This window comes from Gobio gobio, assembly GCF_949357685.1.
Source record: "Gobio gobio genome assembly, chromosome: 10".
NCBI lineage: Eukaryota > Metazoa > Chordata > Actinopteri > Cypriniformes > Gobionidae > Gobio > Gobio gobio.
In genome coordinates, this window is record NC_137116.1 from 26,040,150 (window position 1) to 26,065,809 (window position 25,660).

At 38.9% G+C, this 25,660-nt stretch overlaps 1 protein-coding gene across 1 annotated transcript in view; it reads left to right on the forward strand.

Annotated features, from left to right (window-relative positions):
- slc12a5b (solute carrier family 12 member 5b) overlaps positions 1-13,812 on the forward strand; it is a 78,777-nt gene extending 64,965 nt beyond the window's left edge. The window contains exons 14-26 of the mRNA XM_079826738.1: positions 2,274-2,372; positions 2,613-2,732; positions 4,268-4,372; positions 4,494-4,662; positions 4,749-4,944; positions 5,672-5,841; positions 7,046-7,177; positions 7,261-7,368; positions 8,586-8,711; positions 9,085-9,299; positions 10,287-10,301; positions 10,492-10,625; positions 10,764-13,812. Coding sequence (XP_079682864.1) covers positions 2,274-2,372; positions 2,613-2,732; positions 4,268-4,372; positions 4,494-4,662; positions 4,749-4,944; positions 5,672-5,841; positions 7,046-7,177; positions 7,261-7,368; positions 8,586-8,711; positions 9,085-9,299; positions 10,287-10,301; positions 10,492-10,625; positions 10,764-10,855 — 1,681 coding nt within the window. The 3' untranslated portion in view covers positions 10,856-13,812. The remainder of the gene's footprint in view (positions 1-2,273; positions 2,373-2,612; positions 2,733-4,267; positions 4,373-4,493; positions 4,663-4,748; positions 4,945-5,671; positions 5,842-7,045; positions 7,178-7,260; positions 7,369-8,585; positions 8,712-9,084; positions 9,300-10,286; positions 10,302-10,491; positions 10,626-10,763) is intronic.
- The last annotated feature ends 11,848 nt before the right edge of the window (positions 13,813-25,660 follow it).

Genomic DNA, 25,660 nt, shown 5'->3' on the forward strand with positions numbered 1-25,660 from the left:
AAATACATGAAGAAAAAAAATTACATAAGCTTCATTTAGTTGCAAGAAGATGTGTTTTACTCCAGTGGATCAAGACCAAGCCTCCTACTGTGAGACAGTGGCACAGGGAAACTGTTAAAATGATATCCATGGTACGACTGATCATACTGAGTACTGAGAGCTCTCACTAACAGTCCCAGCTAAATGTTTCCTTAAAGGTACAGTTAGCGATTCCTGAGAATCACTGTTGATATTTGAAATCAACCCAAACACACCCCTCTCTTCATTGCTGGATGTCTCTTTATCATAGCTGAAGTGGAGAAAAATAATGCTTTGCAAAAAATAAAGTGAAGATGGCGAACGAACAACAAGGAAGAACAAAAAATTTAACATACAGTACACAAGAATATATACAAGCAAGAGTTTGTTGTTAGTTGCCAGCAGCACAGCAGCTCCAGACAAACAATGAATCTCAAAACAGTCCTGTTACTACAGCTAAATAGGGCTGCCCCTTATAGTCGACTAACCGACTACTAGTCAGTGCTTGGTCGACCAAAATTATATTATTTGTTGTTAAGTCGCAGAAAAAAAACTCCACAGGAAGTGGCAGAGTCACACAACCTGTGACGGACAGATCATCAACGGCAGGAAATCAGGTGCTTCAGAGGCCTCCCTTTGAGCCTTTGAAGTCGGTGGAGTTGAAGTTAATGTCAGTTAAGACAGTCCTCCTTGTAGCATTGGCCTCGATCAAGAGGGTAGAGGACCTGTAGGCTTTTTCGGTTGACGAATCGTGCCTGGAGTTCGGGCCGGCTGACTCATTTGTGATCCTGAGGCCCAGCTCGGATATGTGCCCAAGGTTCCTCTCCATTTAGAGGCCAGGTTGTGAACCTGCAAGTGCTGTCCCCAGAGGAGACAGACCCAGCCCTAGCTTTTCTCTGTCCTGTCTGTGCTCTGCGATGCTACATGGACAGAACGCAAAGCTTCAGGACCCCAAAGCAGCTCTTCGTCTGTTACGGAGGCCAGCAGAAGGGAAAGGCTATCTCCAAGCGTGAGGTTAGCCAACTGGATAGTGGATGCTATTGTCTTGGTGTACCAATCCCAAGTCACGCCTTGCCCGTTACGTTGCGAGCACACTCAACAAGGAGTGTTACTTCCTCCTGGGCGCTGACTCAAGGCGCCTTGCTGACAGATATCTGTATAGCTGCGGGCTGGCCGACTCCTAACACGTTCGCTAGATTCTATAGCCTTCGTGTAAAGCCGGTTTCCTCCTGTATCCTCCAGCGGCCAGTAGCACGGGGAGATCGCTCAAGTGTCAGCTTGCTGCGCCATTCTCGCCATCAGGCCAGATACGTGCGCTCATTGCTCTAGTGGGTTACCGAGTAATGACTAATCCAGTGAGTTCCTCCATTACCCTCCGGTGGTCAGATGTGATGGAGCATCTGATGCCAGGCCTATTACTCATTGGCTTAGAACCTGTATTAGGCTGGGTGTCCATATGCAGGGTCCCTGCACATACCCCATACAGTATGTGTATTTCCACGACACGGCTACCCTGCGCTCTGTCGTCTCTGACGGTGCGCTCTCCACCCCACGGGCTGGGACCACCCCAGAGACATGCCATATGTTGCACTACCCTAGACTGGCTAGTACATATGTGTATTCCCACATGATACCTCCCTTCGGGCAGGATGTGGCTCCACAGCATTTCCCTTTCTCCGAGGGGCCACGCTTTCCCAGCGTTCACTGAGTGGGTCATGTGGAATGGCAGTTAAGACTCTTCCTCATGACCGACGTGAAGTAGTAATGACCGACTGAAGGGGAACATCTAGGTTACGTATGGTAACCCTCTTTCCCTTCTGTACCTTCGCTACGACCAGGTCACCGACTCAAAAAAGGGCACCCGCTTCCGTATTTATACCCGCACAGTGTGGGTGTGGGATGCAAAGACCGCATGCCAATATTCATTGGCTAGTTTAGTTACACTCGAAGAGAATTGGTCTCCCTTGCGTGATCCCAATTCGTCGATCACAACCGACATGACTTCTCCGTTCCCTCCTTCAGGGAATGAGGGTTACCATACGGAACCCAGACGTTTATTAACACTAATAAAAGTTGTCCAATTTGTTTTCAGTTTGACATAAAATATATTTCTATTGATCAATGGCAAATAAATTAGTATATAAGTACATAAATAGTGGTTCATTGCTGCCAAACAAAGCATACAAACTTTCTAGAGGAATTATTTTCTCCATATTACATATACTGATGAGGTTTTGCTCTGTTTCCCCCTACAGGTTCTTTCTGATGTGCTACATGTTTGTAAACCTGGCCTGTGCGCTGCAAACACTCCTCAGGACCCCGAACTGGAGGCCTCGCTTTAAGTTCTACCACTGGTACATAATTACACATATACAAATACATGTTTGAGTGGATGAAAGTTAAAGGTCTAGTCTTTCGTAACCTTTAATGTTAAAGCAAATGCTACAGACATCACACCACATAATTAAGTCCTTCTTCCCCCGCTAAGAATACAATCACCTGTGGCTGTAACAGCTGATACAAAATTATTTAACTGTGAACAATTACTAACTGGACAAATGATCATGATATAGACTGAGATGATCTTTCTTCAGGGCTTTGTCACTCTTGGGCATGAGCTTGTGTCTTACCCTGATGTTCCTCTGCTCCTGGTACTACGCCATTATTGCCATGGTGATTGCCAGCTGCATCTACAAGTACATCGAATTCTGCGGGTAAGCAAGCCTAAATTAGCCTCATGGGGAAGCGTCTCGACAAAAAAGGGAAAAACCTAATGATTTTCACACAGTCTAGATCAATCTCACTCTTGGCAGAAAAAGCATTATTGTTGGTACAGTTTTTAGGTTTTTTGCTAGAGGATTTATTTAAAGGTCTGATGAATTTGGCTTGGTAATTATTCACAGTAAATGTATATACTGTAGCTTTAGATGATTATTAGTGAAAGACATGGTGAGGGATTTTTACCTAATACAGAGGATTTTAACCTTTGGCTTCCCAAATAAGATGATCCCCTTATAAGGGATCCTTTTCCTAAAATAAAATGGTGGAAATTAATTTTCATGTACTGTATAAAGACCCTTTTGTACAGTTTGAGATACATATTAAGCATGGTATTATAAAAATAACATGCTTCCAGAATTCAGTTATTAGATTTTATATATGCTGTGTTATAATGTACTAAAGCCAAGGAAGTAAATGATTCAAATATTATCTGAAGAGTATTTACACTAATGTTTGAAAGTTGGGGTTGGTAAGAATGGTAAGAAAGCCATTTATTTTTTATTTTTTAGAAAATACAATAAAAACAGTAATATTGTGAAATATTATAACAATTAATATTGTTTTCTATTATAATATATTTTTAATTTTAATTTAATCCTAGGATGACAACGCTGATTTTTCAACAACATAACTATTAAATGTCACATGACCCTTCATAAATCATTCTAATATGCTGATTTGCTGCTCAAGAAACATTTATGATTATTATAAATGTTGAAAGCAAGATTTAGTTGAAAGAATATCTTATTTAAAATTTGTATACTTTACTGTCACTTTTGATACATTTAACGTGTCCTTGCTGAATAAAAGTATTTACTTCTTTAAAAGACAAAATCATATTGACCCCAAAGTTTTGAACGGTACTATAATTTCATTAGGTTGACAGCAATATCTATTAATAATATTGATAACACTTTAGTTTAGGGTCCAATTCTAACTATTAACTAGTTGCAATTGGCAAAAACAAGTTTGTTAGTACTTATAAAGCACATATTAATGCCTTATTCTGCATGGCCATATTCTATATCCCTTAACCCTACCCAATACCTAAACTTAACCACAACCTTACTTACTATTAATAAGCAGTAATTAGGAATTTATTGAGGCATAGGTCGTAGTTAATAGTTAGTAAATTGTGAGAATTGGACCCTGAACTAAAGTGTGACCATAATATTAAATGTTTACACCTTTATTTTATTTATTTTAGAAACTAGTGATGTGAATTACTATGTGATGTTTGTGTCTTTAAAAAGCTAAATAAAACAGTAATATCAGTAAACAGTAATAAAACCGTTAAATATACTGTATGTAATATATTATCTTACAGAGTTATAACTTAAACTAAAAGTTTAAAAAATGGAATTGATTAATAAAATATTTACGTCCCATCAAAGAATCCTAACTTATTTTTGGCTGGAAATTGAAAAGGGCTAAACTGAGTGTGGTTGTGTGTTTTTGGTGTTTTTAGGGCAGAGAAAGAGTGGGGCGATGGGATACGTGGCATCTCTCTGAGTGCCGCCCGCTATGCTCTGATGAGGCTGGAGCAAGGTCCTCCTCACACTAAAAACTGGAGGTTGGTGGCAGATCAATATGTCTGTGTATATGGCATGCAGTATATCACATCAAACTTCTTCCAAAATATTGAGAATAAATTAAAACGGTCATCATAATTATAAATGTTATCAATATTCCAGGCCCCAGATTCTGGTTCTTGTGGGTTTGGATGGAGAGCAGAACGTGGACCACCCTCGACTGCTGTCGCTGACCAATCAGCTGAAAGCAGGCAAGGGCTTGACCATTGTGGGAGCGTGTGTGGAGGGCACCTATTTAAACAACCAACCACAAGCACAGAAAGCAGACCAAGTATGCACACACAGCTCCTGAAGCCAAACGAGGCAATGATCCATTTTAACATGAAATGGGACACTAATAACCTCCATTTCTTTCAGGCCATAAGGAAGCTGATGGAGATTGAGAAGGTGAAAGGATTCAGTCAGGTAGTGATCTCATCTAACTTGCGGGATGCCACCTCGCATCTGATCCAAGCTGGAGGTCTAGGTGGCCTTCGCCACAATGCGGTTCTGGTCAGTTTCCCCAAGAACTGGAAACAAGCTGAGGAGCACCGCCGTTGCAGAAACTTCATTGGTAAGACTAGACATGGATTTTCATTTATGGTGGGTTAATTTGGACAGTGTGGCAAAGATCTCTCATATCTGGTTGATGACCTTTTTACCCATGTTTTCAGGACTTTTGTGTCAGCGTAGATTTACTGCTTATGATAACACAGGATAATTGTGATCTGACTGTTATGAGCAATGATAAAGAATGATAAAGGATGCATAGATATCGTCGTAGATGAATATTAACTGCATGCATGTGTATGACTAGGGCTGTATGATTAACTGAAATAAAATTTAATTTGTGATATGGACATGCACATGTTTCAGAGTGAAGCATGTTACAGTGTAAAAAGTGATCATCTGCGACAGACACTTTTTTATTGCTGTTTTCCCCTATCATGTATTTTAGTAATCTTAAAAAATTAATATATTTTACAAGCTTAAACAATCAAAATGCATCCTGTGAAATCTGTTTTGAACCTATTAAACCTATTATTTTTTTGTGATATCAACTTAAATTTGGAACACAACTTGTTTAGACACATGGCTTTGATCTAGCAATTTTAAAGTCCAAATTATTTTGTGAAATAGCCTTACAAATAAGCACAGCAAACCTGGAATTTTTCTAAAATCGCATTTTACATCACAATTGCAATTTTTATCCAAAATATCACTCTTATTTATATGCAGCCATATGTATGACCACACAAACAAGTGTGGTTGACTATATTGCTTTGATGTTTTCCCCACAGAGGTTGTTAGGGAGACCACCGCAGCTCAGTTGGCCTTGATGGTGCCGAAGAACATCTCTGCATATCCGTCAAATGGAGAACGTTTCACTGAGGGATACATTGACGTGTGGTGGATTGTCCATGATGGAGGCATGCTCATGCTGCTTCCCTTTCTTCTGCGCCAGCACAAGGTACTCAAACACATATACATAACATACATGTTGGCAGAGTGTTCAGAACAATGCTGGAACAAATGTTTTATTATAGATGGTAGATAATGGTAGCTTGATTGTGGACAAGAACCGTACAACTGCCTACCTAAACAGCATTTTAGACATCAGAGGCGTGCAACCAAAGCAACTCCAAGGCTTTTCAAAATTGAAGGCAGCAATTAAGGCATGCTGCATTTAAAGGCCTATTATATGCAAAATTCACTTTTATAAGGTGTTTGAACAGTGATGTGTGTCCACAGTGTGTGTAAACAACCAGCCTATGATAATAAAATCCACCCACTCCTTTTTTTATAATCCCCATAAATCAGAAGTAGAGTCTGAAAATAGGCTGTTCCAGATTTTGCCCTACCCTGACCTCACAATAGGGGAAAGTCCTGCCCATGGCTGGTGTTAATCTGTCCTATTAGCATAGATACCACCCTGAGTGAGCCGCACATAGTCCGCCATGTTTATATCCTCGACAAAATCTGACATTTTCGCTGTGTGAGATTCTCCAGTTTTGTTGTTGCCGGAGTATCCAAAGCACGAGCTGTAAAGGCAAAAACATGCTGTTGTCATGTGTGTACCTTTAAATGCAAATGAAATGCTGCTCCCCGCCCTTTTCTGGAAGAAGGTACACACATGAAAATGTCATGTTTTTGCTCACACCCAAATACAGGCAAATTGGACATGCTATAATAAATTATCTGTAATATGTAACATAATATAACAATTTCCATTTTACATATTTACATTTTTTTTATCAAATTTATTCATATAAATCTATTTAACCCAATATTTGTGTGCTGTGCATTTGTTGTGCTTGTCAGAGTTTCTAACTATTTGCTCAACATGTTAACGTCAAACACTTCACTGTGTGAATTGTGTCTAGTCTTTCATTATGTTATGTGAAGTGAGTGATTGAGCATTAATGGAGTCGCTGCCTATGTAAAGTGTTGCAATTAAGCTTTCATTTCAGTACTTTAAATCAGTTACTGCCTAGTGAGGCCGCTCACTAGGGATTGAAACTGAGACCACATTCAGTTCATGTCTTATTTCTCAAAAGCAGTGTAAGCCTAAGTAAATCGTAGAACCATTAGTCCCAATGGTCTCTACGATCAACTTGGCTCAAAACGATTTTGAGGAAACACAGCCCTGGACAATAACTGTGCTTCAACTGTAGGTGTGGAGGAAGTGCAAGATGCGTATCTTCACTGTGGCTCAGATGGACGACAACAGCATTCAGATGAAGAAAGACCTGATGACGTTCCTCTATCACCTGCGCTTTGATGCTGAGGTTGAGGTGGTTGAAATGGTGAGGAACAAACACGCTTACTTCACACACATAAGTTGATACTGGTGACCATCATTCTAACCTCTTCTTTCATTTAATTCAAGCATGACAGCGACATCTCAGCTTACACTTATGAAAAGACCCTGGTGATGGAGCAGCGATCGCAAATCCTCAAGGAGATGCATCTTACCAAGAACGAGCGTGAGAGAGAGGTATCTATGCTCCCACAGATCAAATCAAATCAAATCTGTGATCAAATCAAAGAACAGAGTCTTCCCTTGTGAAAAAAGAAGTATTTTAGCACTTTAGCATACTTTTAAAAAGAGTATTCATTATGTAAATAGTGTATTTTAAGAGAATATATTTACGTGTAAATTACACGTTTTTAAACCTAATTGCATGTTAATGCAATTAAATGAAAATTGTATAGTTTAAATTGATATTAAATGCAATTAGATGAACTTCAGAGTTCAGAATTGACCCACTTATACTGATTATCTCTTCATCAGTGCACCTGTTAGTGGGTGGGATATACTGTATTAGGCTGCAAGTTAACTTTTTTATCCTCAAAAGTTGATGTGTAAGAAGCAGGAAAAATGGGCAAGTGTAAGGATTTGAGCGAGTTTAACAAGGGCCAAATTGTGATGGCTAGACGACTGGGTCAGAGCATCTCCAAAACTGCAGCTCTTGTGGGGTGTTCCTGGTCTGCAGTGGTCAGTATCTATCAAAAGTGGTCCAAGGAAGGGACAGTGGTGAACCGGCAATGGGGTCATGGGCGGCCAAGACTCATTGATGCACGTGGGGAGCGAAGGCTGGCCCGTGTGGTCCGATCACACAGACAAGCTACTGTAGCTCAAATTGCTCAAAAAGTGCATGCTGGTTCTGTTAAAAAAGTGTCAGAATACACAGTGCATCGCAGTTTGTTGCGTATGGGGATGCATAGCCACAGACCAGTGTTAATGCAACACTGCCCATGCTGACCCCTGTCCACCACCGAAAGCGCCACTAGTGGGCACGTGAACATCAGAACTGGACCATGTAGCAATGAAAGAAGGTGGCCTGGTCTGATGAATCACGTTTTCTTTTACGTCACGTGGATGGCCGGGTGCATGTGTGCCGCTTACCTGGGGAACACATGGCACCAGGATGCACTATGGGAAGAGGGCAATCCGGCGGATGCAGTGTGATGCTTTAAGAAATGTTCTTTTGCAAAACCTTGGGTCCTGCCATCCATGGGGATGTTACTTTGACACGTACCACCTACCTAAGCATTGTTGCAGACCATGTCACATTCAGTGCACATTCAATACAGTTAAGCACACTTAATTTTCACAAGGTTTATTCTAACAGACATTTAGATACAGCATTGATAAATAGTATTAATCTAACCGTTTGAACCAGTCTAACAGCGTTGATGTTGTCTTATCAGATTCAGAGCATCACAGATGTGTCCCGTGGCTCTATAAGGCGAAAGAACCCTTCAAACCTGCACCCCCAGAGGAGTATCGCTGAGGAGTCAGTGACAGGAGGTGGCGAAGAGAAACCTGAGGAGGAGGTAGCTGCTGTCATTCAGTTTTTTTTTCTCTATGCATTTATCTATCAAGTGTCTGACTTTGTGCATGTTTTCCATTTGAGCTAATCACGCCCTTCCTTCTGGCTGATTAGATGATAACACGGACCTATCAGCCATGAAGATAGCATCTCTTTATCACTTTCTATTTTTGCTATTCTCTCTCTTCTCTCAGTCATTATCTACTAGAAAATCGTTCTCTTCTGTTAACACCCTGGCAGTGCATCTCTCTCTCTCTCTTCCTCTCTTTTTTCCTTGTCCTTCTGAAAACAAGGTTACCAGAAAAGCATCAATTCTCACTTCTTAATTTTTGTTTTTATTCTTCTCTGCCCTCTCACTCTTTTTACCTTTCTCTTAGTCTTTCCGTCTCTCCCGTCCTCGACAGGTTCAACTCATTCAGGGAAAAAATGCCACCCCAACCCCCACTAGCCCCACCTCCCCTACTGCTCCCACACCAGCGGCCATGAGCCCCGGAGAGGAGATGCAGATGACCTGGACGGATGATACGGAGAATATCAATAACCCAGCAGTGGTCAACCCTGAAACCATAAAGGATATGTTCAACATGAAACCGTGAGTTAAGATAATGACGGTCTGTACTAATTATATGTTGTGTCAGGTGAATAATAGTAGCTATTCTGAATCAAAATCAATCGAAAATAAGATTTGAGTGAAAAAGGATCTTCATTGAATCATTGTATAATTGAGAGTGAGATGTTAGTCAAACCTTTGCATAGAGATTTGGTATTATACCAACATTGATGCATAAATTAACAAAAAAGAATAATAATAAAAAGGTATAGACCCATGCAAATCAAGATATTTTTCAAATTTTAACTTTTTTCTTTGGAGCACCAGGTCATCGGTTTGACACTTTAATTTAACGAAACTCAAGTTACACCTCCTTAAAGAGTTACAAAAGCTATTTTCAAGGTCAATAACATTTAATCATTTCTGAATCATTTCGTTCATCGATCTTGTTAATTGGATACAATAGAAGACATAATCAAAGAAAATATTAGTAATAATAAATAGTACAATTTTAAATAATGTAAGTAATGTAATTAACTAATAAATATATTTATAATTTAAATTAAAAAAATTTAAATTATTAAAATATGTTTAAATAAAAGATATAATAATAATAAATAGTAAAATTTCTAAATAATTTAAGTAATTTAATTAAATTAATAACTATATAATAAAAAATAAATTTTAAATACTTAAAATGTATTTAAATAAAATGTGTGTGCATATGTGTGAGTGTGTATAAATATATGTATCAATTAAATTAAAAATAAAATACTTAAATAAAAACATATCAATTATATACCTTTTTTTAGTTTTTTTGTTTTTTTGACACTAGACATGCCGATGATTGCCTGCAATATAAATATATAAAAAATATAATGGCACATACTTACCTTTGTAGTTATGGTTTAAAAAAAGTAATTGAATTTTTTTTTGTTCATTTTAAAATGCGGTTGAATTTGTGCTGTGATCCTGAATTTCTCTGTTCACTGGGTTGTTCACCGTTATTTTCCTTTGCTCATGCCTCAGGGAATGGGAGAACCTGTGAGTACACTTTCAAGATAACACTAATGCTACTCCATTGATTTCTTCAGATTTTTTTTTACGCAATTATGCTTCATATCTCTCTGATAAGCAGAAATATGCTAAAAATGTAGTCATATCAAGAGTCATAAAGACACCTCACATTCACAAAAACGTCTTTGCAATGCTCTTCGTATGATGTTTTATACAGGAATCAGTCGAATGTCAGGCGCATGCACCATGCGCAGAAGCTCAACGAGGTCATTGTGAAGAAGTCGCAAGAAGCTAAACTAGTCCTGCTTAACATGCCTGGACCACCTAGGAACCGCACTGGAGAAGAGAACTGTATCCTTTTTTCGTCTAAAAAAATAATCTGTCTATCTGACGTAAAACTTTTTACAGTGAAGTTACGTCCTGCTTGTGTATGACAGGGGCTGCTCTCATGTAAACATCAAAGTTTGCAGCTTAACTTCAGACACACAGACATGGAGTTCCTTGAGGTCTTGACTGAAGGTCTCAACAGAGTCCTGCTCGTGCGTGGAGGTGGACGTGAGGTCATTACCATCTACTCTTGAGGGGCTCAGCTCAACCACCAAATATTCCTCACCTCTCTGTCCCTCACTGCATAAACGCAACGTCCCAGTAACCCCTACCTACACCATGAGCAATAACGCCCCAGCACATATCAGATGACTTTGCACTACATAGTCTAAAAAGACACCAGCTTAGTAGATGTCACTTCTTCCACATGATTGAGTTTTCCTCTTATTGGCTTCATTCTTCATAAACTCAACAGCGTACATCACACACAGATCAGTAAATGATTGAGTTGGTCTTTATTACTATATTCTGACTAATTTCCAAAAGCCCATGTTCTCCAGTGACACCCGACCAAATACTCTGATCCATCTAAACTTTATCTAATATTATATATCTGAACAAAACACTCTTAAGGGACAGTCACACTAGATTTTAAGCATGCAAAACTTTAATTTGGGTGGACCTAAAAAAAATACAGTCAATTTTAAATGCTGAAAGGTTTTCAGTGAACATTACAAGCCATCCAGCATCTTTCATCTAAACTTGTATTAGACTTCCATTCAGAAGTTTGGGGTCAATAAGGTTTTTTAATGTTTCTGAAAGAAGTCTTATGCTCACCAAGGCTTCATTTATTTGATCAAAACAGTGAAATATGCTGATTTGCTGCTTATTATTATCAATGTTGAAAACAGCTGTACTGCTTAATATTTTAAGGATTCTTTGATGAATAGTTCAAAATAGCAGCATTTATTTTTGTTACAATGTAAAGGTCACTTTTGTTAAATTTGATGTCTTCGCTAAATAAAAGTTTTAATTTCTTTACAAAAACAAAAAAAAATTCCAACCCAAAAAACTTTTGAATGGTAGTGTATATAATTCCCAAGATAGAATATTCATCCACGTTTAAATGGCAATATTACATTTAAAGGGGTCATGACATGATTATTTTAATATGTTCCTTGAGGTTCATTATAATATTAATAAAGTTATTTTTGCACAAAAATAAATTATACATAGATATATATGACCCTCTATCTGAAATGATCAGTTTTTAAGGGGCGGCACCTTTAAGGTGTGTCAGTAAACGGCCACTCTGTTATGATTGGTTAACGTCGTTATTGCATAGGAAATGGTATTAACTCCCACACGCTATTGCACGTTAGTGTTCTGAAATACAAGCGATGCAAACAGCAATGGGCGGGGCCTATGGTGTGATGATGTAAAACTATTGGTCGATGTCATGCTCTTGAGGCAGTCATATGCAAATATTTTGCCCGTGTGACATCACAGATCCCACAATATCAAAACAAGCTGTTTTTGGAGCTTGATTAAATAAAAAAAATGTTGTTGTTTTTTCATAATGAGGAGGACATTTTAAGCCATGAAACTTGCAGGGTGTTTTAATGGTACACAGACCTCTCAAAAGATCAAGGCAAATTTGAATTCTAATGTCATAACCCCTTTAAAACCTCTATTGGTTAAACATTTTATAGATATTTAAATAGGCAGCTCAAAGTCCACCATGCAGCAAAAGATGAAAATACACGTCTTCATTCTTCCATGTTCCTTTGCATATAAATATAAGTGAATGAAACTCACAATCTAGTGTGACTGCCCCTTTAGGCTTTATATTTTGTTCCTATACGGTCACTCCATTGTTTTATTGTCCATCATAGGGTAAATAGAGTGGAATCTTTCTTTGTTGAAAACAAGTCTTCCAGTGTACCACGTAATTGTCCGAGGTGTGTTTTTACACCAAGGACAGAATTGACCAGGGTTTAATGTGAGCCAGTGTTTAATATAAGCACTTCTGGATCAATGACTATCAGCTTTGCCCTTGACCATCTGCATGTCCTCTGACTACATCAGCCTTTTAAGAGTCATATACTGTACGATATGAGAGGGCTGGATCGCATGTGTGTGTGTGTAATGTGTATGTGTGTGTGTTTGTACTGAAGGAGATTTAAAGGGGTTTTATAATATTGGAGGGTTGATGGATATGTTCCTTTCACAAAATATGTTGACTTGATCCATGAAATGGAAAAATATCATCAGCAGACATGAATTATATAGCTCAGTCACACACGTGTACATACTGTGGAGAGAGTCTAAACAGAACTGCTGTATAATTGAAAACCCATATACAGTATACAAATATTCCATAAAGATATAATCCTGAATAATCTTGTTTAATAGTAGAATTACATATATCTTAAAGGAATGTAAATAGAAAAGAATTAGTATTTATATTTCCAATGTTTATTTACAAAGAAAATTATTTATTCATTCAGCAATTTTTGATTGATTGTAATCATGGAAAAACATGGTATATGTACATCTCTTGCCAAATCACAAAATATAAATCGTGCCATATGAGAGGAAAAATTTTTTTTTTTAAAAACGAACCAATATTTGCATTTTCATATAGAAAAGGACAGTGCTGGGTCACGGCATCAAAACATATCATGTATCTGATATTACCAGTTACTTTGTAAACCAGATGCAGTTTTATTGTAATGAAATCATCCTTTTTCACCAAATCAAATTTGTGAACAAAAGCATATTTTAACCGCATAGTATTTTAAAATCACGTCTAATGTTTGCCATGAATGTCTGACATTTTCATTAATTTTTACATTTGTAAAGACGACACTAATTTGCTACATTTAAGCAGCATCTGTGAGCGACTGATGCGGACTGTTCAATTCACGAGCACGAGCATATTATTTAGTCCATGTGTGGTAGAAATAGAAGATATTAAAAACATTTCTCTAAAAAACTATTTTATTTTTTTGTAAAATTGCAATGATAAAAAAAGGAATATATCAGATTACTGAATAGATTAGTAAAATATCGTCTTGTGTAACTGTGATACTTAAAAAGGAAAATAACTAAATGTATGTTTTAAACTTTAAAATCGACTTGTGCTAAGGTTGCTGCTACCTTCATTAAAATGTAAATATATATTGCACTCCCCCAAAACATAAGACTGAAAAAAATAAAGGAACAAAAAAAATCAATATTTATAGATGTTTTTTGCATTTAAATCGAATCGTTCAGACGCCCAAAAACGTTTTACAGGGTTTTGAGGACTACAACTCAAAGACAGGCAAAACGACTCAGATGGTTGGTCAAAATGTCACCGCCAGTCTGTCCTTATACTATCCAAACATACCTCATCTTTCCTCATATGTTGTCATGTCAAAGTTCACACTTGTAGTAGAAAGGTAGTGTGTAAAGGTTGTGGTCTATAAGTTCTTAGAAGTGATCTTTAACCAAGTCGTTGTTTGCAAAAAGAATTTGAATTATAGCTAAGTATGTTTTCTTTATCAGTATTCTAGTTATGCTCAACTGATCTTTTTTTATCCAAAACAGAAATTGCAAAGTACGTAATAAGTGCTACCTATCATAATTCTTCCAAGTTTATTGCTTCAGTTCTAAAATGATAATCTTATCTGAAGGAACTTTTGCATTGCTGTACCATACGTTAGAATTTACAACACAAAAGACAAGTTTTGGCTTCTTTGGAGTCCTATGCAATTACAGTTTAGTAAGTTCTTTGAGGATCTAAAATTACTTTCTACTGAATTGTTTATAGTGGTATAGGTATTATAGATTGAAATCAGAGCTTCCGTATCTGCCAGGGTGACTTGCAGTTTTATGAGAACTTTCCACATTATTTAAAGTCATGCAAAGAAAAACATGCCGGGACTATGTCGCGATTAAGCCATATTGGCTGTTGGATAACAGAGGTTTCACTCTGCGGATGACAATGATGTCTGAAGTCCCATTCATCATGATATATATAGAATATCTGAATTGAATTCACATCGATGCAAAGGGCTTTTCGATATCATTTTATCAGATTCGTCTTATCCTTCCCCAAGGCTGAAGATATAAAGAAGTGTCATAAACCTTGTGTTGTATAGCATGTCGTTCCTTATCTTCCCTAAGGGGCGGTAAACTCTAAAGTCACCCCAAATTGGCCAAAGCATAACTAGAAATGAGCACTGTGAAAATTTCAAAGTTAGTGTTTCTTTTTCACATATCTACATCACATTTGTTGGTGTTTTTATTCTTCTTTCGTGTCCTCGCTGTGGAGCACTGTTGTAGGGAACCTAAAGTAAACACCTTTAGGGCCGATTCACTTGGAACGTGCTTTCGCTGTTAAAAACACGAGTCAGTGGGGAAAAAAAATGCATGTTTAAAAAGTTGAACTTGTTTTAACTTGAGCGCCACGTTTTTAGAACGCTGCGTCATGCATGAGACGCTGCAAAAGACACAAGCCAACCGCCAAACACATCCGTCTAGCGCGTGTTTACATCAAAAAACAATTGAAAAGTAGCGCGGTTGAATTGAATGTGAATTGAAATGCGTTCTGTGTGAATGGCCCCTTAGGGTTCGCTTTTGCAGTTAAAAATGTGAGACGCCGGTCAGTAGAACAAGAAAGTGCAAGGTCTACAGACACGTTTGAACTAATTTAAACGTAGAACTTTTAGAACGCTGTGTCGTGCACAAGACACAAAACACGAGCGAAACGGTTAAAGACGTCCATCTATGGAAAATTCCACAATGGAAAAGTAGCACGGTGAAATGGAAAAGTGTGTTCTGTGTGAATGGCCCCTTAGGGTCAGACGCCTGTCAGTAGAACGAAAAAATGTGCAAGGTCTAGAGACGCGTTTTAACTCATTTTAATTTGAGTGTCACATTTTTAGCACGGCGTGTCATGCGCAAGACGCTGTAAAAGTCGCAAAACATGAGCGCAGTGGTTAAAGAAGATTGTCTAGTACATGTTTACATTGAAAAAGAATGGAAAAGTAGTGTTCTGTGAGAATGTGCCCTTAGAATGCATATAGATGAATCATGATGTTTTTATGCAAAGTTGACATGGAACTCCTGCAACAATGCTATAGAGTGCAACAGTCTGGTTCCAAAGGTAAAAACTCCATTCATTGACTCCATAAGGAAATTCATTTTTAATGATAACATAAATCTTTAAGGACTTACTGTGAGCTACGAGGTTGTTAATTGATAGTATTTGCTTCTATTGAAGCCATCAACCAGCATTATTTCAACTTAGTTTTAAAATAATTGGGTTTAACTGCAGAATTCGTAGTGGATAACTACATTACCCATGATGCTGTACAGAAAAAGTCCACCATACAGTCGAAAAAGGGCAAATTAATTATTTATTCATTAACGCAGCATCCATTTTTTTTTCGTCATCCTTTGGCTGTGCTACAGTATATGATTACGCTATCTTTCATTCAACTACTATTAAACTATTCAAGCACAATAAGATGTAAAAAAAAAAAAACTTAAATCTGTACTGTCTGTAAATTTCACACACTTGACTCATTCACACAGAAAGCCGCTTCAGAGCTGCATTTAGTTCTCTTTCATGACATGACAAAAACACACAAAAGTATGCCAAAATTCCCGTTTTGTCAAGTATCCTCGTAAGCACAGTCCTAAATAAAGTCTTAAATGAACGTAAAGAGTTGTGAGAAAATGAGATCCGCGTCATGTGCTTCAGATCTTAAAGTAACAGCACCCTAATAAACCTGCTGCTGTCTGTCTTTAATGTAAATCAAAGAACAAAAGACAAAGAGAAAATCACTTACTGCTCTTGACTGAATAACTTTTGTAAGCTTTAATAAAGATTAATCTATATTTAAATGATAATTTATGCATAATTTATGAAGATATTTGATAACTTTAATGATATTTCCTACCTGTTAGATCAAATATTTAAAATATAATGTATTTATGTTGTTTCTACATTAATTTGGAGATTAACTGTGAAATTATTACAATATGAAAATATGTTAAAAACTGTAATGTTAGGTACGATTAATCGTGATTAATTACATAAAATTGTGAAATTAATTTGTTAATATTTTAATCGATTGACAGCACTAATAGACATATTTTGCAATAAACTTAAAGTAAATTGTTTATATAATCAACATTTTTACATGCATATTTTATTTTTCTGCATCGTTTTTAATTTGATTACACTGTTCGCAATGCTTCATGGCATTGTAGTTCTTTTTCTCACTAAAGCCGTAGAGTACACAGTCTTGTACCTTTGTATTTTTTTGCTTCCAACCAAAGTTTGTAAAGTTATGATTCATCTTGTAGCTGGTTGGCTTGGTTTATTGCTTATAACACTTTAACAAAGACTTTTTTGAAATCCCTATGGGAGAAATGAATGGGAAAAGTATTACTTTCGGAACCAAGTGGTGAGACGGGCATTGTTGTGCTCTATACTGGTATAACGCAGTTTACTAGTCGACTAACAGGGCTTATAAAATAACCAGCTAATCGAATTTGCAGTTGCAGGTGTTTCAGAAGGTGCTAATGATTATTTCAGAGTGATTGCTGAAGCGGCGTGTATGAGAATGTGTTCAGATGCAATATTGAGAATGCTGACTCATATAGAATGGGCTGTTTAGCCAGACTTGATGAAGTTAATCATGGGAAGAGAAGTTGCCACAGTTGATTTATCCTGTCAAGTTGGGATACACCAGACAGAAGGGGCTTTGCAGTTACTTTAGATTGGCAGGAGAATTATTCATCATTCATTCAGTGCTCCCGATACCCGTTTCAGCATGTTGGTGTGTTAATCTCCAGGCCTCAGCTCCAATTCTTAAGCACTGATTGTGATTTTCTAATGGCAACGTACGTCTTCTGATACTTCTGAAACTTTCCCAGCAATGTGTGCAAGAGCGTTTCTACACAGCCAACATTTCTACTTTCTCCATAGGAGGGCAGTTTGACACTTTTTTTTTTTGTATGGTAGTCAGTGTAGATCCAAAGACAGTGATCTTGATTAGTGATGTGTTTTATGTTTTCTTCTCACAAGGAGTCAAAAGGAGTGTGTGTTTGTGAGCGTGACTGTAAAAGGGAAAAAGGTGGAGTGCTTCTGTTTCTTTACGTATATGACTCTGTGACATATCACTTTATTGGAAAAAGAGAGGTTAAACCGTGGCAGTTGCTTTTGTAAATATATGACACATTATAGTCTTCTTCTATCTTAGCCTAGCTGTTTATTTTGTGTGTCCATGCAAGTTTAATATTTTAAAAATAAATAGAACATTGTGTCTCAATTGTGTTATATGAAAATATATTTAAACTAGATATCTTAAATTATTGTTTTATCTTGTCAAAAGCTTCTATGTTCTATGAATAATGGTTTCTCTGGACCATTTTATAGACTTGTCTGCACAAAATGCAATAAAGTTCAAGTCATTTATTACAACTATTTTTTGTGTTTTCATTTGTGAGTGAATTAAATCAGTGGTTGTTTCTTCTAAGTGGAAAGTCATATACACCTAGGATGGCTTGAGGGTGGGTACATTATGGGATCATTTTCATTTTTGGGTGAACTAACACTTTTGTTGACTTTTTTAAAACCTTCTCAAATAAAATGAATGCCATAAAGGGTAAAAATGACTGTATACCGGCCTGTGGGTGCTATCTACTGTAATAGTGATAGGTGATAATCACACAAAATGTAAATGCAAGTATACTGTTTGTGTTGAAGTAAAAAAATCTGATCAATGGTGGGCGGAGATAGTGAAACTAAACTAGCCTTTGTCAACAGGGTTGGCTATTTGCACTCAGTGTAAACAGATACTGCCTGAATGCAAAGTGTTAAACAAATGTACCTGTAATGTGCTTGTTCAGTTGTCATGTTGTTGAGACAAATACAAAAATCAAGATAAAAACATAATGAATGTTTGCCTGAAACTGCTAGTAAAAGCAGGTATGCACAGTTTCACACATTTTTACCTAAAACATAGCACCACGGCTATACATACTTTTGTTTGTATAGTAGGCTACTTTATCAGTTGTGTTTGCAATCCTTCAGTTCTTTCGTCTAAATTTCAGAGTGTTCCTGCAGCTCAAACATTGGAGCATGGTACTAGCCAAGGTCCTGGGTTTGATTCCCAGTGAATGCATGAACTAGTTTCTTATAAATAAGGGTACTCTGCAAATGCTTTAACTAGCTAATTCAATAAATGCTAACTTGCTAATTGGTATCACAATGCTTTGATATAGCCATAGTATAGTGCAGCAAATTGCTGAATGAGGACAGCAATATAGAACATTTAACATAGCTGTTCTCAAACCAAGCTCATTCTCCACTCGTCACCATGATACCCCAAAAAACACCACATAACAGAAACTATTCTAAATGATGAGCATTAAACACTACTAAATATCCCATTTATTTTAGCATTTACTCTCCCTTTTCGAGTGTCATGACAAAGCATGCTGGGAAATTTGCCCAGCCCAGTTTCAGTTATATTTAAGTTTGTTAAGTTCATAAAACTCAAAGCAATGAAACAATTCAGATTACTTAAAATGTGTCGGTTTTGTGAACTCAAAAGTAAAAAAAAGTTCTAAATACTCATAAAAGTTAATTTGATTGAACTAATTTGCTCAATTTAAGTTTACCCTACTCAAACCAATTAATTATTTTGAGCATTAGGGTTTACAGTGAAGACATAGCCTATATCAATAAATAAAGTGGAATACACTGAACTCTTTTTGATTATAAATGCCATCCCACCCACTGCGACCATATAAAACTCCCTTCTCTCCCTCCCCATTCCTCTATTTCACATTAGGCACATTCATAGACAATCTATAACATAAAAATAAATAAATAAATACAATTCCAAGTTCTTACTTTTAGAAATTGCGGCCCCACTCTATATTAGGTGGCCTTAACTACTATGTACCTACATCAAAAAATAAGTACAATGTACTTACTGTGTTCAAATTGTATTGCAAAACACTTTTGCTGATATTGAGGTGGGATACGGGTAGGGTTAGGGACAGGTGTGGTGGTATGGGTAAGTTTAAGGGTAAGGTTAGGTGTAAGGGAAGGGTAAACTGTGTAATTACAAATGTAACTACAGAAATTAATTACAGATGTAATTACATGAAGGTATTTTTTAAAATGTAAGTACAATGTAAAGACATGTATGTACAGAATAAGTGCATTGTATCAAATGATTAATTAAAATGTTAGTACATAGTAGTGAAGGCCACCTAATATAAAGCGGGTCCGAAATTGCCATACTGAAATAGTTTTTTGAGTGGTCTCATTAATCCTTGCCACTAATTTTTGCAATATCCAGGAAAGAATACATCCGCTGTGAATGAGCAAAAGAGAGTGGAGGTTCCTGAACAGAAATTACAATTGGAAGATGAGGAAAACTTCATTAAATTACGTTTTCTAGGAGTAAGATACATCATATGAATCAGTTTGTTGTGAATTAATTCATGTTTGTTTTTTTAACAAGATTGGCCCATATTGAATCCCAGCAGATATCATCATTGTTATCTTCTATTTCCGTTTCATATATATCTCTGTACCATATGTCCAAACTTGGTAACTTCTTATAAGAAGCTTCCAAGGACAACAAGTAGTATGAAGATACTATACATGTAATGTGCTTGTTTAGTTGACATGTTGTTGAGACAAATACAAAAGTCAAGATACAAACATATTTAATGAATGTTTGCCTGAAACTGCTAGTAAAGGCAGGTATGTGCAGTTTCACACCTTTTTTTTAATTTAAACATAGCAGCACAGCTATAATAAAAACATACTTTTGTTCAGTTTTATCAGTTGGGTTTGCAATCCTTCAGTTCTTTCGTCTAAATTGTGTGTTCCTGAAGCTCAAACATTGGAGTATGGCACTAGCCAAGGTCCTGGGTTTGATTCCCAGGGAATGCATGAACTAATTTCTAAGAAGTAAAGAAAATGAATGCAGAATATACCCTGAAAACAATCAAAGTTTTATATATAGGGGCACTCTGCAAATGTAAAAACAAGGCTGGAATGTGACGCTTTTTATATTTCCGGGTTTCTCATAAACGGAAGTAATCATATAGGGTAAACTTTTCTAGGGAATGAAAACTACAACAAATATCATTTTTGTGTTCCCATTTGCCTCAATAGCACACAGAAAATCCACAATAGCTTTTCTATGACTTTACAAAAGAGGAAAAAAATATATAGACTGTTTCCTTTCAGTCAAATTGGGGATCGCTTTCAGAGACCAATCTACTTTGAGTGTAACTAAACGAGCCAATGAACATTGGCATGCAGTTCACGCATTCCACGCTCCTCCCCGCAGTGCGGGTATGAATAAGCAAGTGGAAGCACCGCATCTTTGCTTTCTGCTTCGGAGCCGAACGACTGCTGTTTTCTCAGTTTGTTGTTTTTCTACAAGTGGTTACTCAACGATTCTGCTCTGGGAGGGACGCTCTGGATCTGGTGCGGGTGATACAGCGCGAGCAGTAGTGGTCACGGTCACGGTGACATCAACAGCTGTTTTCACAGCTCAGAGCTGGGCGTCTTCAATGAGAGTGAGTGCACCCAACAGGCTTGCACTATAGAACTGTTGTGAGCCGCGGCCATTTCTCCTGTGTGCTTCAGCTCCTATCAGAGCAGTTTTTCCTTTCTAAAAGAGCTACACAGTTTGACCCTGTGTAACAAATTATCTCAAAGGGGAAATATTAATAATTAATCATAACTCGTTACAATGAATTATGAATATTTGGATTGGTTAACCGAATTAACTTAATCTAACTGAATTAATATTACAATCAAATGGTCTGTTCGTCCAGCGGACATGCAGTACTGATTTTCTATCAACTCTTCAGAAAGGATATTTTCTGTGGCCACAGAAAAATAACTCTTTCTTGGCTCATAGCTAGGATCGATTCGGTAAAGTGACGAATTTATAAGCAGATGTATTTATATGTATAAGATGTATTTATATGCAGACCAGAATCAAATCGCATGAACGGGCACAAGAGTTTATTTAACTAAAACATGAACACAAAACTCACATAAACGCACAACACAAAATCATACAAACATAGGGTAGAATGAAGAGTGGAAGTGACGGAAAACCGGATCAGAACAGAGCAATGAAGCATTGAAAAGGTCTAAAACCTGAGAGAACCACCAGTTAAGACTACAAGGGCCTTTGTTTGGGTTTGCAGCTTTACCTTTAACTACACAGCAAATTTGTATATACGTTACTTGCATTTGCCTTGAAAGGCGTCCAGATATTCAGTCCGATGTTGCAATGGATTCCTTCCATGTTGAGTGAAGGAACGACGGTGAACTTGCAGAGACTCTGTGGTGGTCGAAGGAGGTTGACATGGCTTGGTGGGGTTTTGGTTTCCTTGCCACTGTTGCCTCTGGCTTGGCGTGCTCAGTTGGGGACACTACATTTTTCAACTAAGCATCGAAATAAATCTAAATAATAAACTAAATTAACCATTTAAACTAAATTACTGATCGAATTATTGATCTAAAGCCCACACTGTCACTGTATGATAATTGAAATTAACTGATGACATCAGCGTTTTTTCCAGAATGGCTGTACAGCTGAATAAAATTATGCTGCATTATTTTCCTGTTTAACACTGTAAAGCTGCTTTGAAACAATCTACATTGTTAAAAGCGCTATATAAATAAAGTTGACTTGACTTGACTTGACTGGTGTGTGTGTGGAGGCCACGCCTTTGAGGTTTGGCTTGACCAATGACAAAGGTGCATTCTCATTCGCATGATTGGAGTGAGCTGGAAATGTGTGTTCATTTGGATTCTGATAAATATAACGAACACACTGCATTCTATAAGAAAGTGATTTTCACCAAAGTGTCAGTCATTAAATGAGGAATATTTTGATAGGAGACACCAGCTAGATAGGCTAAAATTAACTAGTAGTCTAGTCTATCATCAAGCATGCATAACATTATGCAATATAAAAGACAATATACGAACGGTAATGATACACAGAATGTACTGGGGAAATGCATGTTCATTAATTTAAGAGATTGTCAATGAATTAGTGGATAGAATTCCATTTCTATAGAGGATTTAGTTTCTGTTGGTTGTACTGTTCCCTCATTTGAGAACACAGCCCAAGTGTCTTTGAAAAGCATGAATCCGCACCAGGGTGCAAATTCACAGTGGGGCAACAAGCCATCATGGAGCCTGCCTGGGTCCTTAACAAAATTAAATCGTAAAGATTGTGTGTGTTTGATCAGTCCAGTCCTTCACTGTAAAAAATTTCAGGTCTCCAATTTAAAATGTTCTAGTGACTGGTCACATCTAATTTTTTTAGTTGGCCAAATTGAATTTCTGGGAATTAAATTGTATCAATTCACAGAAATTCAATTTGGCCAACTGAAAAATTTAGATGTGACCAGTCACTAGAAAATTTAAAATTGGAGAGGCCTGAAATTTTTTACAGTGTTCAAAGCGTGTGTTTCTGGATGCGGTCGATATCGGTCCCCAGTTGACAGTCCCGATCGTTGTCTCTCGTGTCTGGGCGTTCGGCACGCTGAGACAGTGTTTGTGGATGACTCATGTTCCCACTGCCTGGGTCGGACGATGTCCACACTCGTGGTCCAGGAACGCAACCTGTGGTTAAACCTGGCAGACATGCATGAGCCCGACAAGGTTTGGTTCCTCAACACCCCTGCAAAAGGGTCGCCCAGCCCATCCAAGCCTCCACCAAGTCCAGAGACAGGCAGCCCAGGGAAGAGAGGAGCTGCTCTACGGGAGATGGTGTCCACATCACTCCCTCCCCCGGAGGAGGACCGGGCGGAGAATCCTTTGTTTCGTTTTATTTCTGTTCTGTACCCACATTCTCAGTAAAAGAGCAGTTTCCTCCCTCCCTAGGCCACAAGAGAGCGAGGTTGGCAGTATGCAACGCTTTAATGCCTCTCCCTTCACCAGAGGGCTGCAGTGTGCCTGCACCAGGCCTTCTCAGCCACACTTCTCACCCCATTTGTGCGGTCTCTGGGGGCCTGGCTAGAGCTCCCCAGCCCGTCTCGCTGGCTTATCCGTACCAGAGACCATACAAGTGGGACCAACGGGACCACAGACGTACCCGGGGTGGGGCAGCGAGGTGGAACACAGGGACCCGACTCGAGTGTGGTCTGAGTGTGCAGGGGGGGCAGAGTGTGGGTGAGAAGGCCTGGTGGTGTCCTCGGGCAAGCACGTACTGGTCTGTATGGAAAGCACTGCGACCGTTGCGTACATCAACCGACAGGGTGGTCTACGCTCCTGCAGCATGTTGCACCTCACCCGCCATCTCCTCCTTTGGAGTCAGAAGCATCTGAGGTCGCTTCGGGCCATTCACATCCCTGGTGCACACAATCGTGCAGCCGATGAGCTCTCACGACAGCCGACACTTCTGGGAGGAGTGGCGACTCCCTCCCCAGGAGGTCCAGCTGATATGGGACCTCTTCGGAGAACAGGTAGACCTGTTTGCCTCTCCGGGCGCAACCCCTTGCCGGTTGTTTTATTCCCTGACCAAGGGGACCCTCGGCACGGATGCACTGGCACAAAGCTGCCTCCGGGACCTGCGCAAATATGCGTTTCCCCCAGTGAGCCTTTTTGCACAGACACTGTGCAAAGACAGGGAGGACGAGGAGCAGGTCTTGTTAGTTACGCAGTATTGGCCCAACAGGGCGGGGCAGAGAGGGGGCACTCTATGGCACCCGCGTCCGGACCTCTGGAAACTCCATGTCCATGTCTGTGGTAGACATCATCACTTCTGCTAGAGCCCCCTCTACGAGGCAACATTCTATGTGTTGAAGTGGAACCTGTTCGTTGAATGGTGCTCTTCTCGCCGGGAAGACCCCCGAAAGTGTTCGATTAGAGTCGTGCTTTCCTGCCTGCAAGATGGGTTGGAGTGAAGGCTGTCTCCCTCCACCCTTAAAGTGTACGACACAGCACTCGCGGCAAATCATGATGCAGTCGAAGGTGAGTCCTTGGGAAAGCACAACCTAATCCTCTGGTTCCTCAGAAGTGCGAGGGCTAAATCCTCCTAACTCGTTACCCTCTTGGGACCTATCTCTGGTGCTCAGAGCACTTCAACGACCTCCCTTTGTGCCCTTGCAGTCCATAGAGTTAAAAATCCTGTCCATGAAGACATTGCTCTTGACGGCATTATCCTGCCTTCGGAGAAGGCAGACCCAGCCCTAGCTTTGCTCTGTCCCGTGGATAGAATGCAAAGCTTCAGGACCTCAGTGCAGCTCTTCGTCTGTTACGGAAGCCGGCAGAAGGAAAAGGCTGTCTCCAAGCAGAGATTAGCCCGCTGGATGGTGGATGCTATTGTCTTGGCTTATCAGTCCCAAGACGTGCCTTGCCCGGTCGGGTTGTGAGCGCACTCAACTAGAAGTGTGGTTTCCTCCTTGGCGCTGGCTCAAGGCGCCTCGCTGACAGATATTTGTAGAGCTGCTGGCTGGGCGACACCTAACACGTCCGCTAGATTCTATAGCCTCCGTGTAGAGCCGGCATCTCCCTGTGTAGACGGGGCCTATGTTTTACTTTATACTGGGGCCCAGTGGTCTATGTTTTACTTAAACATAACAGCACGTGTCAGGAGGTGAGAGAAAGGATCCAAAGGCGAAGGCAAGTCAACAGTTCTTTAATTATGCATTGGCAAGTCTGCCGCTGAGCCGTCAAACATAAAGTGTCTTTCAAAAAGCAACACAGGCGGTAGACCCGGGTGGATGACCGGTCCGTGGAAATAGAACAAAAGGTTGGCTGATGGCCGTAGATCGGTAGGAACAGCGAGTACCTAGACGGGACAAGACTAGACAGAAGAACGAGAGGCAACACATCAGCACATAGAATTAATACTCTGGCAGAGAACAAAGGAAAGACAAGAACTAGAAACAGAGACGCTAATCAGAGGGGAAAGGAGGGACAGGTGTAGAATGAACGAGCCTCTCAGTAGTAACGAGGAACAGCTGCGACAAAGGGAAAGTGAGCAAGTGCCCAG